Source organism: Leucoraja erinacea, chromosome 14 (genome assembly GCF_028641065.1).
Source record: "Leucoraja erinacea ecotype New England chromosome 14, Leri_hhj_1, whole genome shotgun sequence".
Lineage (NCBI taxonomy): Eukaryota > Metazoa > Chordata > Chondrichthyes > Rajiformes > Rajidae > Leucoraja > Leucoraja erinaceus.
This window is the reverse complement of record NC_073390.1, coordinates 33,139,988-33,153,224: the sequence shown is the minus strand read 5'-3', so window position 1 is coordinate 33,153,224 and position 13,237 is coordinate 33,139,988. Positions and strand designations below refer to the sequence as shown.

General features: G+C 42.0%; 1 protein-coding gene and 2 non-coding genes across 4 annotated transcripts in view; all 3 read left to right on the top strand.

The window, feature by feature from the left end:
* LOC129703548 (autophagy-related protein 16-1-like) overlaps nucleotides 1-12,804 on the top strand; it is a 30,847-nt gene extending 18,043 nt beyond the window's left edge. For both annotated transcript variants that reach the window (XM_055646117.1, XM_055646116.1), the window contains 9 exons: nucleotides 1,434-1,539; nucleotides 3,329-3,399; nucleotides 4,478-4,549; nucleotides 5,622-5,742; nucleotides 7,177-7,282; nucleotides 7,756-7,905; nucleotides 8,269-8,316; nucleotides 10,047-10,148; nucleotides 11,245-12,804. In XM_055646117.1, coding sequence (XP_055502092.1) covers nucleotides 1,434-1,539; nucleotides 3,329-3,399; nucleotides 4,478-4,549; nucleotides 5,622-5,742; nucleotides 7,177-7,282; nucleotides 7,756-7,905; nucleotides 8,269-8,316; nucleotides 10,047-10,148; nucleotides 11,245-11,338 — 870 coding nt within the window. In that variant the 3' untranslated portion in view covers nucleotides 11,339-12,804. The remainder of the gene's footprint in view (nucleotides 1-1,433; nucleotides 1,540-3,328; nucleotides 3,400-4,477; nucleotides 4,550-5,621; nucleotides 5,743-7,176; nucleotides 7,283-7,755; nucleotides 7,906-8,268; nucleotides 8,317-10,046; nucleotides 10,149-11,244) is intronic.
* On the top strand, nucleotides 2,170-2,446 carry LOC129703831 (small Cajal body-specific RNA 6). The gene has a single exon (XR_008724638.1). It is a non-coding gene; the product is annotated as a small Cajal body-specific RNA 6 (non-coding RNA).
* LOC129703832 (small Cajal body-specific RNA 6) lies at nucleotides 4,930-5,195 on the top strand. The gene has a single exon (XR_008724639.1). It is a non-coding gene; the product is annotated as a small Cajal body-specific RNA 6 (non-coding RNA).
* Nucleotides 12,805-13,237: the final 433 nt, after the last annotated feature.

Below are 13,237 nucleotides of genomic sequence, written 5' to 3'. Positions count from 1 at the left end.
GCAATCAGGAGATCAAATGGGGACTTACTTTTGAGGTTAGTTTTAACAAAGGAAATAAAGTAAAAATAAATGGGTAATTTTAGAATTGGTGGGATAAAACTCGAATAATGCCACAAGAATCCGAGCTAGAATAGTCTCGGCTATTTGTAATCTATATCGATGTCTTGGATTTAACCAAGCTTTCTAATAATAGCTAATTCGGAGGAGAATTAAATAGGTCGTGAAGGGATGTAAAAGGACGGTGGCAGGTGAATATAACATTGATCGCAGAAAGTTGCCATGCAGAATTTATTGAGGAGAATGCGCCTTTCGGGGAATTGGTGGTTCTCATTGAAAGATAAGGTTCTCAGATTCTGGTACTGATACTGTTGTAATTTCCCATACTTGCTTCAGCCTCAAGGTCATACTTTCAGGACTGAATTGAAATGTATTTGAATGGGCGTGTACTTTTGGAATTCTCTACCTCGGGAGGATGTGCATGCTTAGTTGTGTGTAGTCAAGATTGAGATCAGTGGATTTCTGGAAGCTAAAGGAATCGAGGTATATGTAGATTGTGCAGCAATATAGAATTGAGCTAGAAGACCATCAAATAACTTGTTGGCATTGACCACATGACACTATCATGTTTCTTCAGCTTCTATTAGCATTGCATTGAAACTTCATAATTACAGTTTTCTCACATTGCTGCACTACTTGACTGAAACGTCAATCGCAGCACATTGAGATGACATCAGTAGGACGTGACACCTATGATCTCCTGACAGGGCTCTGTGATGTTCACTGCCAGTTGTAAGTTACCCATATAAAATATAGCTTTGAAAAACTGAGATCAAGGATGCATTGATCAATACTAGGTTATAGTTTTAGAAATACAATATGGAAACAGGCCCTTCATCTGCCAGAGTCTGTGCCGATCAACAATCAATCTTGCACTTGTTATACCCTACACACAAGGGACAATTTAGGGAAACCAGAGCATCCGTGAAAACCCACCCGGTCACAGGGAGAACATACAAACTCCGTACAGACAGCGCCCGTAGTCAGGATCAAATGTGGGCCTCTGGCACAGTAAGGCAGCAACTCTATCACTGCGCTTATGTGCCACCCTAAGATTGTTAACTAGGATTTGCTGCATTGTCAAATGTCAACGTTGGCAGATCCATGTGAAGTGAATGTGAAGGAGCAGACAATTTGGATTGGTCTGGCTAGGCTCGTACAGCTCGGTCAGCAAAGTAGGCGTTCATTTAGCCTTTCTCCTCGAGCTGCTGAAACTTGCTCAAGTAGTTGTAATTGTTTCTTCCTTTTCACATTGTAATTTTATTTTGGGCTGTGGTGTACTTCCCATACGTAAACCCCTTTAGAAAGTGATTTGATGAGACTAATCATCAGTATTCAATGTTTTTCTGATCTTATCTCTGGATTTTATTTATCAGGACGCTCATGATGGAGAGGTGAATGCAGTCCAATTTAGCCCAAGATCCCGAATGGTGGTGACTGGTGGGACAGACAGAAAGGTTAAAATGTGGGATATCACCTTGGGTAAGTGAAAACAAAACTTTGATTTGGAGTGTATGCCGTTTGGAGGGTTGATTCAGTTCATTCTAATAGTGAATATAATAGACCACATCCTGATTCTGTTTCCAAGGACCACTTCACTGTTTTTATAGTGCTCTAAGGTGCTCTGTATTTCTTATTCATTGATATTGAGCTCTTGTAGTGTATTTAGTTTGCTCACTTAACATGTTAATAATCCTTGAGAACCCAACTGCTTTTTCCTGATCCTTCCCTCTAAATGATGACTCCTTTTGGGGAGGGTTCCCACCAATCTTTTTCCATGTACTGAGTGCAATTGATTGTCTGGTGTGTGAACCAGTTGACTATCCTGTCATTGGGTTGGGTTACTGGGCAAGAAGGATCAATTTCATCTGGTCTCGATGTTGTCCTCATTCATCTTTCTCAAATGAACACCCTGTGTAGTGATCGAGTAACCTAGTTGAATAGTTCTTGCCTAATACTTACACATCCTTTCCTGACTCTGAATGCGAGCTATGTACTTCTTGCCTGGCCAACAGAATCTTGCATGTTTATCAATGTCGGTATTTGATGCAGACTACTACTGACATTTTTTTTCATGTACAAGTGTATCTTCATAAATGTATAAACTAATGAGGTCAATGATGATAAGTAAAAGGTCCGACAGCACTTTATTAAATGCCCACATGCCAGCTAGCTCCCAGGAAATCCTATCTTTCCCATCCTGCTCAAGGTGTGCTGTGATGGTGGTAGACTTCCTGACAGTAACTGTGCCACTGATTTAGTTGACATTTTCAAAGAGGAATTTGGAGTGTCTTCACAATGGGCACCACACAAAACTGGGAGCCCAGGAGCTTTGGGTATTGTGGGGATTTACCTCTGGTGCATGACTGCAAGTTTTCAAGCTGAGACCTCCATTTAAAGGGTGAAGTACACGTGAAATTTAAATAATTGAAAATGTTGATGGCTATATCTATAATTAGGCTTCTTACCCAGTAGTGAAACACTTGGATCCACTCAGTAATGTATTTAAGAAGGAACTGCAAATGCTGGAAAATCAAAGGTAGACAAAAGTGCTGGAGAAACTCAGCGGGTGCAGCAGCATCTATGCAGCGAAGGAAATAGGCAACATTTCGGGCCGAAACCCTTCTTCAGACCGTCTGAAGAAGGGTTTTGCCCCGAAAAATTGCCTATTTCCTTCGCTCCATAGATCCACTAGGTAATTTGTTTAGAACCTTTTGTTCTTGATCATAATGAAAATGTATCCACTTTCTGGAAGCCAATATCTGTGATTTAGAAGATTGCTATGGAGATCGATACAGTGCTTTGGAACAAAAGCTCTGGGACCTTTAACTGGTGGAGATAAATGTTATTATTTCTAAGTTGTTCCGTTCCCTTTTTTAAAAATGTATTGATCCTCACTCAAGTTCTCACCTTTCACCCACAACTGTACTGCTTGTGCTCATTCTTCATTTGTAAGGCAGTGAAATGAATGAGATGTCCCTATGCTCGAAGCTGCCCTTGGCGATGGATTCAGGCTGAATCATCAGTGTGATGTCTGGCTGTCAAACCCAAGACTTTGAGTCCAATTGAAGTAGAATTAGTTTATTTCAGGCATCGTACTGGGAACCTAACTCTATCAAAGCCACACTGTATGTGGCCAGGGGAGGGCCTGATGATGAGCTGAATTACCATATTCCCAGCACTGAAATCTGGCAGCCAAAGCACAAGGTTTTCGTGAAAGGACTTGCATACTGATGCTGGGTACTGACATGCTGCTGTTTGTTCCCTGCAGGAAGATGTGAACTGAAGGGCTCTCTCACTGGCAGTAATGCTGGAATTACCAGTCTTGAATTTGACAGCACAGTAAGTGAAAGTTCATCTGCTTTGTGACTTTACTTGATGTTTACCAAAGCTGAGATGCTTTTTTGTCCCTCCCAAAAAGACATTCCGCCTTCATTGCCTGTAATCTCTGAAGTGGATTAGCCAAGGATTTAAGCAACCTTCCTATGCAACAACTGAGTACATGTTCCTCAGTTTTGGTTTCAATGAACTGTCTAGATCTATTTTCCATTGGCAGCATAATGTAAGTGTCTAATCATGTCACTGCCCATTATCTGTGTTAACTTTCACCTGACAAAAAGTTAACTTAATGTGTAAGAGCCCAAAGAACAAGGATGTTTTTAATGAAGCGGTGTAGAGGATGACCTTGTGTAGCCAACTCCAGGATGTGATCGAGGGCAGTTTATATAGGTCATTGTCAAGTGTGCTTTGTTCTGCACGTAACCTGTGTTGTAACTGATTTGGAAATCTCCCCAGACTTTGCCCTTAAGTTCTGAAAACAGTTCTGTAGTCCTGGTTGAATTAACCTTGCCTGTAAATCAGGGAGCATTTTGCACCACCTTTTCACTCACCTTGGTTTTAATGGTCTAATTAAGTAGATTCATGGAGTTATACAGCAGGGAAACAGATCTTGGTGCCCAGCTCGTCCATGACAATCATGATACCTATCCTAATCCCATTGCATGTGTTTATCCTATTTTCTGCTAATATTTTCCTCTGCATGTATCTATCCAAATGTCTTTTAAATGTTGTACTTGTGCCCGCATTTTCCCACTCCTCTGGCGTATATCCATCACCCATTGTGTGAACAAATTGCCTCTCAGTCCCCCTTTAAATCTTCCCTTCTCACCTTGAACCTGTGTCCTTTTATTTCGACTCTCCTATCTTGGGCAAAAGACAGGGATCATCCACCCTGTATGTGCCCATTATCTTATGAACCTCTAGAAAGTAAACCCTCAGCCTCCTTTGCACCAGGGAAAACAGTTCTGTTCATCCAATCCCTCTATAACTTGGGCTGTCTAGATCAGCTGTATTGCAGTCATTTTTTTCTGCTCAGCAACTCAATTCAATTGTACAATACTAAATCAAATATGTGTTTTAGGGAGCATATCTGCTTGCAGCCTCCAATGACTTTGCTAGCAGAATTTGGACGGTGGATGATTCGCGACTACGGGTAAGTAGAAATTATTGAAACCCCCCCTCCGCGTGCTGTGACCTATATCTGTCTAATCCTGTGCAGGTAGTTTAATGTGCACCCTCTCTGCACCTGGAACATGATGAGATTGAATTTGAATGTAAAGTACAAAGGATAATCCCACCTGGCTTCTGAAGAAAAGGGCATTGCCAAGTAGTCATTGGATAGTTTTGCCAGTAAATAATCACAAATTTTTAATTTTCAACTTCTGTTCATAACCTGTCCACTGTACACGACTCCTGTACGCCCTGTGGTTTGACAGACTTTCTAAAGTGTGCACCAAAACTGATCAATTCATATAAACTTGCTTTGTCCAAAGATGTGTACATGTTTATGGGTATGCTGAAATAACATGTGGAGGTCAGTGATGAGAGGTAAAAGGTCTGACTGCTCAGGGCATTATTCCCACATCCTCACTCCCAGGAAACCCTGCATTTTCTATTCAGCTGGAGGCTTGCTGTATGGATACAGGTGTTCCTGACAGTAATTGATGCTGCTGCTTTAGAGCACATTGAGACATTTGGAGCATATCTACAGTCAGCATTTGACACAGTAGGCTAGTCAGGAGTGTTTGGTGTTATGGGATTTGCCTCTGTTGCCTGACTGCAAACTATAAACTGAGACCTCATATCAGCGAAGAGGAAGTCTTGGATCTCTAACAGGCATATATCTGTTGCCTTGCTGTTAGTTTTCTTATGTGCATGTGTTATGTTCTACATGTAGCATGGACTTAGTATAACACTTTCCCCCTCCTACTTTAAGTCCAGAAGCAATTGCAACATTTAAGAGGCATTCCAATAAAACACATGCAGGGAATTAGAGGGATGCAGATCATGTGTGGGCAGATAGGTCTGTTTGATTGGCATCACAGTCGGCACAGATATGGTGGGCTGAAGGTTCGTGCACTGTACTGATCTACATTGCATAAATTATGGTATTTACCAAAGATATCTGCATTTCTTTAAAAAAATAAGTATGAGTAGAATTATACGATTCTAAACATGAAATATAAATCTGACGTGATTCATTGTTTCTTCTCATTCTACGACAGCACACATTAACAGGACACAGTGGGAAGGTGCTTTCCGCAAAGTTTCTTCTGGACAATGCCCGTATAGTATCGGGCAGCCATGATCGGACTCTCAAACTCTGGGATTTGAGCCGTAAAATCTGTAAGTAAGGGCGATATTAAGGAAAAAGGAACATCAGGTCTTCCCATTCCAAGAACTGCTCTGATTTAAAGTTGACTGAAAATACGCAAGTTCCACAGCTGAATGACTATAGCGATGGACGAAAACAACCAGGTGTCATAGATTTCAGTCCCAATCATTTTGTCATGGAGTCGCACAGTATTGAAACAGTCCAGTTTATCGGCCATCCATCATCATTTTAATCCTCCAGCATGTGGCCTGCAGCCATCTATGCCTAAGCAATTCAAGAACTCATCTAGACATTTGTATGTTGTCAGTGCCACAGCTTCCATCACTCTTTGTCAGGGGTTTCCATGTATTTGGTTCTCTTTGGGTAAAAAAAGAACCCCTTATATCCCCTTGTATATCAACCATATTTAACGTTTGGAACTAAACCTGGGATAGAGAGTAGAAAAAACTTTGTTGTGCTTTAATTCAAATATCACCCTGACTTCTTGAGATTTAAATTCATTTAAATAAATAACTTGAAATTTAAATAAGATTTAGCAGCAGTGTGATGTCCCGGTGAATATATGGTTTATGTTTTTTTGGGGGGGGAAAGGTAATCGGATGGCATTACCTCGTCTTACTTGTGCGTGACTAGACCTACAGCGGTATGGCTAACTATTTTCTGACACTGCCGATCTGGCATCTACAGTTCAAGGTGAATTGGGGCTTGCCAATGTTCTGAACCTGCCTTCAATAACCCTGTCTATTGAAATGCTAGTTGTGGTCATCAATGTTAGTGGAATATTATCCCTGAAGGAGGGACAAATTCGCAACTGCTGATAAAATGAAATTAATAGTGTGACCTGCAAAAATGTGTCGAGGGAAAGTCTTCAGCAAAGTCCAGAAGGCTGATTTAAAATATTAACCTAACCGGATTTTTGACATCCATTTTCTTTTTGCCAAAGCTGTTTGTTATAACTTGGAATTAAGTACTGACTAAAGACAGTCAATTGGGGATAAAGGTTTCTTCTTTCTTTATCCTCCTCTACTACATCCAATTGTTGAGCAAGGCAATAACTTACACATCAATAATTGTCAGTTTGCATGCAGCAGGTAGGGGCCAGATGAGCAATGTACAGTGTAATAATTAAGGGAGATAATTCTTCGGTGAAGCACTCGGCAGGATCTGCGGTTCAAAAGTATGTGCAGATGATTGGCATGTTAGTGATGCTTGGGGCATGGTGGGTATAGATGCTTTATAGTGTTTTATAGACTCCAAGATGCTTCTTATACAATTGCCCAGATGTCATTTGTATTGTAGAAGGAACAATAACCTTGGAGTGTGTTAATTTGATGTGGTAGATTTAGGTCTGTGAAAGTAAACTCTGGTTTAAAAATAGTGAAAATGACTTTGAAGTTTAATATTCTGATTTCCACTTAATTATTCAATGTGACCCTCTCTTCCAGGCATAAAAACGGTGTTTGCTGGCTCCAGCTGCAATGATATTGTTTGCACTGACCAGTGTGTTATGAGTGGGCACTTTGACAAGAAAATTCGTTTCTGGGACATCAGGTGAGATAGTTTAGATAGGATTATGACCAGAATTGCATTGTTTTTTCAATGTGTTTATTTTGAATATGTATTGAATATGTATCCTCGGAAAAATATTTGAATTTAGCACTAGCTATAAAAACAGGGCTATGTGCTTGAGCTTAGAGCAAGGAAGGGCATGGATTGTTATATCTATTAGATATACAGAGCCTACTGCTCAGGAATTAGTGTTGGTGTGTGCATACGTTCTCCAAAACCTTAATGGAGATTTACATATTTAAAGGCAAATGAGAGGAACTGGATTTGAGACTGGTGAATTGAAGAGTCTTTATGATTACTGCCCTTTTATTTGCGCAATAGAGAACACAATGCAAGCTTCATTACTGAATGGAATAATCTGTGAGACATCTTAAGTTTTTGATATCTCTCTGGATATACACTGTGCTGAGATTATTTCATCTGCATGGCCGTAATTTGCATCAACTCTGCCTTAGGACGGAAAGCATTGTGCGAGAATTGGAGCTACAGGGTCGTGTCACGGCGCTCGATCTCAGCCCAGACCACACGGAACTGCTTACCTGCTCCAGAGATGACATATTAAAGATCATTGATCTACGTACAAATGTGACAAAACAGTCTTTCAGGTAAATGTGTGGGTCAGCCAAGGTTTCACTTCTTTATAAATGTCAATTGGTATCTGTCATCCTGTTTATATCTGGAACTCCATGTCTATGCATTCCCATATTTAGGATGTACTGCATGTCTGTTCTCTCGCTTATAATTGAAATTACAATGTAAGGCCGCTTGCTTGTTTTCATCTGTATTTCCATCTAGGAATCTATATTGTTGAACTGAATATATTCCAGAATTAGTCTTCTCTCACCTTTCTTGTGCACTTGGTATCTCCCTGTCTGAGTCAGATGGTTGTTTGGTTCTTTCCTTGCCCATACAGTTAATGTGGATCCTTCCTGTATTGCTTCTGACTATATACTTTTTTGTCTGCACAGTTCACCAGGATTCAAGTGTGGATCAGACTGGACAAGAATAACGTTCAGGTAATTGATCACTTTCTGGCATTCATCTGGGCAGTAGAGACCAAAGCACGACATGTTTGATAGTGCCATGTCTTCAATGTTGTGTCACAATGAGCTGCCTATGAAACTTTGGATGACATAAAGGACAACTGGCCTTTGTGGCCAAGTTAAGGCTAACATTCTTAACAACTTTAAATATGACTTACTTACTTACTGCCTATTATGCCTCCTGGCATGTAGAGCAGCAACAAAGGTCCTCCACTCCTGTGTGTTCTGGGCTAGCTTCTGGACACCACCCCAGGTCGGGTCCAAGTAGTGTTGATTCCTTCAGTTGCTGTTTTATATTTGTTTTACGAGACCGGGTTGTTAGCCCTGTGCTCAACCCCCAACTTGGAGGACCAGTGGATCGCTCTTCGTCTCTCCTCTACCCTTTGACCTGTCCAACATGGGAGACCCTAACAGGAGACGAATCTCCCGCTGGCATAGCTCTAGGGGTCACTGAGACACACAAGCTCCCCCACCACGACAAGGTTGCAATCCAACGGGGAGTTTAAATATGAAGGGTACTGAAATCATGGCGATTTCATGTACTGCCTCAGTCTAATCTACTAATCTTACACTCTTGTACTTGCGTATGATTATACCTATGTATAGTAAGATTTTTACTGAGCTGTATGCATAATTTCATTGGTACACATGACAAGAAGTACCATTAAACTCCCACTGCTAGCTTTTCTATCTTTTCTTGCCCAACACACTCCCCCCACAATACAAAAAAATACTTATCACGGTTGTATTAGTGCCATTTTTCCAAGGATATCGGAGAATGGCGGCCCTCAGTTTAGATGACCTTTTGCTCCTAGCGTAGAAACCAGTATTTATCCTTTATTTTGTGCCTACAACCAAAACTAGTGTCTGGTGGTAAAGCTTAGTGGTATTGTGGATGGAACTGGGATCCTAGATTTTGTTACACTGGTCATTTCAGGGTGTCAAGATTTCAAAGTCAGTTTATCATCACATGTACCAATTAAGGTACAAACCGATTTTCAGTAGCCAATCTTCCTCTTTTTACTTCAATCAATAGGTGCAGGAGTAGGCCATTCGCCCTTTCGAGCCAGCACTGCAGTTCAATGTGATCATGGCTGATCATCCACAATCAGTACCCCGCTCCTGCCTTCTCCCCATATTCCCTGACTCCGCTATCTTCAAGAGCCCTATCTAGCTCTCTCTTGAAAGTATCCAGAGAACCAACCTCCACTGTCCTTTGAGGCAGAGAATTCCATAGTCTCAGAACTCTCATGTGTCTAAGCATGATTGGCATGTTTTGCCTAACCATGTCCAATACCCGCAAGGGTGAGCAAGGGTTGTTGCTGTCTGCACTCAGTAACCATTCCCTATTTTCTTCCCAGCAGGATACCCCAGTGAATTAGTTTTTCTGGCACTTGCTTAAACCTTTTTTTGTTTTTTTTTTTTTAAATTAAACTTCAGAACAGAATTTACATTTTTAAGCATTGATTTGTTTTCTTTGGATTGGTAATGTTGTAATGATCACTACGCTGCTGTAGTGCTTATCCTTGTAAACCCCCCTGAAATTTTCATTGACAGAGAGGAAAATAAATGTCACTTTTTCTCAAATTTTTATTCAACCCCGTGTGGTTTCCACACATTGTGTAATATTGCTTGATATGTATTCAAGGGAATCCAAAGTCAACAGGCAATTCAAATTATATGTGAATACCTTCTCTCTTCAGCCCAGACGGAAGGTTCATCGCTGCAGGGTCTTCAGATGGAACTCTCTATGTTTGGAGTGTCGAATCTGGGAAGGTGGAAAGATCTTTGGGAAAGCATCACAGGTTTGTCACATATTAGCTGTTAAAGCTGGAGTTTGATTTGCAAAAGTGGTGCCTACATGTTTCTGTGCATATGTATTTGAATGCCCTGTTAGCATTTGGGCAATTTGCAGATGGTGCTTGCTATCTTGCATGCCCTGCCATAGCATAGAAGGTGGCCATTGGGGCCCTTAAGATATTTATAAGCTCCCAGCAGAGCAATCCCATCAGTTTCATTTCCCCCTCATGTCACTGTACATCCAGCATCTTATCCGTTTGCCTATCAACTCCTTCTTAATTAATTTGCCTCTTACTACTAATGGGTAATTTAGGGAAACCAACTACCTTGCATGTCTTTCTGATGTGGAGAGAACTGTATCCAGTGAGAACGCACTGAATCAAAACGGGATTGAGTCGGATTCCTGAAGCAATGAAGCAGCAGCACAGACTGCCATGCTGCCCATTAATTGTGCTGATTATATCCTCGGGTGTTGGGGAACTTTGTTTCTGGGTGGTTGCCATCGGTGATTGAAACAGTGTTCATGCCATTTTAACGAGTTCCCTCTTCAGATCTGTTAAAAATTATTGGTATTTGCAAGGTGTTGTAAGTTTAGTTTAGAGATGCAGCATGGAAATGGGTCCTTTGGCCCACCGAGTCCACGCCAACCAATGATCGCCCGCACACTAATTCTATCCTACACACCAGGGACAATTTGCAGAAGCCAATTAACCCACAAACCTGCAGGTCTTTGGAACGTGGGAGGCATCTGGAGAAATCCCACATGATCATAGGGAGAAGATATAAACTATGTGCAGCTAGTGCCCTTAGTCAGGATCGAACCTGGGACTCTGGTGCTATAAGGCAGCAACTTTGCTGCTGTGCAATTGTGTCACCGATATAAGCTCTAGTGCAGTACCTGATTACATTCTTTGTATGGACATGTTTTTTCCATCTTTCCGAAATAAACTTATTTAGCGAAGTCTTGCCCAACAATTGCAAAGATTAAAATAGAGTTTAGGTAAACTAGTGGGAGGTCATGTTGGCTGGCATACCATATTGCAAAGGCAGGTGCAAAATCAAAACTGACATGTTTTTCCACACTTGTTTTTCTCCGTCCAGCTCCTCTGTAAACGCAGTATCATGGTCGCCATCTGGGGAGCATGTGATCAGTGTGGACAAAGGAAGTCGTGTGGTCCTTTGGTCAGGGATTTGAGTGAAAGCCACCAGAAGCTGGCCAAGTAGTGCCCTTGCACTCAACGCACCTTCTAGCTACACGGAGGAGATTGCCCACGACATGCTTGGAATTGCAACACAGTATGGCAGAGTGAGCCTCGTAGAACATCCCTCTCGTATATCTGAGCTGCTGACAAGGCATTTGGACAATGGTGGGCTCTTCTGCATTTACAATCATTCACAAGAAGCATGCTCTCTGCCTGCTGGGGTAAATCATTTCAGGTGATATCTGCAGGGCTTTTTGCCATACCAGCTGCTGTGATTAACTTCAGGACACAAAGCCACTCTACTAGGCCTGGGTTTTCCACCTAAGGTGCCTGGCTGTCTTCGTGCCCTCTGCTTCCTTTTTGTTGCTACCATATCAATCACAGGATCTGTTGATATATTGTGTCCATCATTTCCCTTCCCCAACCTGAGTAAAGATACTGGTTTAATTCTTCGGCAGACTCTGGAATGGGAAGTGCTGAAAGTGAAATGTAGTTACAGATGGCTTGTGCTTTGTTGGTGAAATAGTTTGAAGTGAAGAATAGCTAATGCATTATATCGACAAGGAAAGGTGTTTGCTTGTACTGTGAGGGAGTTATGCACCATATTCTATATTATTGTGAGAAGCCTTCCCTGAAAGAGAAATTTGGTTTCCTACCACTGAGGGCAGATGTTAATTTTCAATTGTTTGTTCTTTAAATGTGGAATTACTGCCTTTGTAGCTTAATTGCACTGAAATTATTGCTTGTTCCCAATTACTCTCAGCTAGTGGTGGGTTGCTGCTGTGAATCATGTGATTATGCTCCCATCGCGCTGGTGTCCAAGGGGATAAACTTCCAATTATTAATCTCCATTAAGGGTTAATCTGGCCACATTTGCAAGATCAGCAGAACTGCACGGTTTCTCCTCAGTTTTAGCAATCTACCTGTCAAGTTGCTATTTACCCTCTTTACTCATCATGCACCCAACCTTCCATAACTTATCCTGAATGTTTTCAATGGTCACTTGTTCCTTGCATTTTATTTTCGGCAACTTAGTTTTTATGATCAAGCTAATTTGCAGACTTTATTCAGAGGACCAGCATCCAAACTTTGCACTTTAAAGTATTTCTAGACCCAGTCAAGCATTGTCCAGCTTCTTGTTCCATGTATCTCCTATAGAGACACCAGGCCACCATCTGTGTCATGTGACATGATACAGTTGAATCCCTAAGACAGGTTTCTAGTGTGTAGTCTCTATCTGATGATTGAGAGAAGTGCTTGGGGAGTTAAAATTGGCATCAACTCTCCGGTGTTCGGTCAAAATTGAAGTAGCCAGACATACTGAAAATGGCCATTGTGACCCGTGCTGGAAAGTATGTCTGTGTGTGTGTTGGGAAATATTGAATGGAAGCATCTACCTCGTGATGCACATCTTTCTCAACCCCCCCCCCCCCCCCCCCCCCCCCCCCCCCCCCCCCCCCCCCCCCCCCCCCCCCCCCCCCCCCCCCCCACCCCCCCACCACCACCACCACATGCTCATGCCGCATATTCTGTCAATGCCATCTAAGCACATTTCTAGATTGAGCATTTGATCAAGTCACCGGGAGGTGATGGGGGTCTACTCCCCAGTAGGCACTAATAGTTTCATAAGGCTGTAGGTTAAATTTTCAGTAAAACCCTAACAATCCACCATCCAAGTGCTTGGAAACCTGGATGGTTTGGCATCTCACTGGGAGTGATGCCCACAGCTGCTTCAGCATACCAGGCCTTGGTGTCCATGTTCATTGAATACACTGTGGTGCAGGTTCCAGTGCGTACTTCAACACTAATTCCGGGGTTCCAATTGTCTCCACAATATACTGCGCCCTGGTCCCCACACTCATCCACAAAGCACTGGGACAGCTGGAAAACTT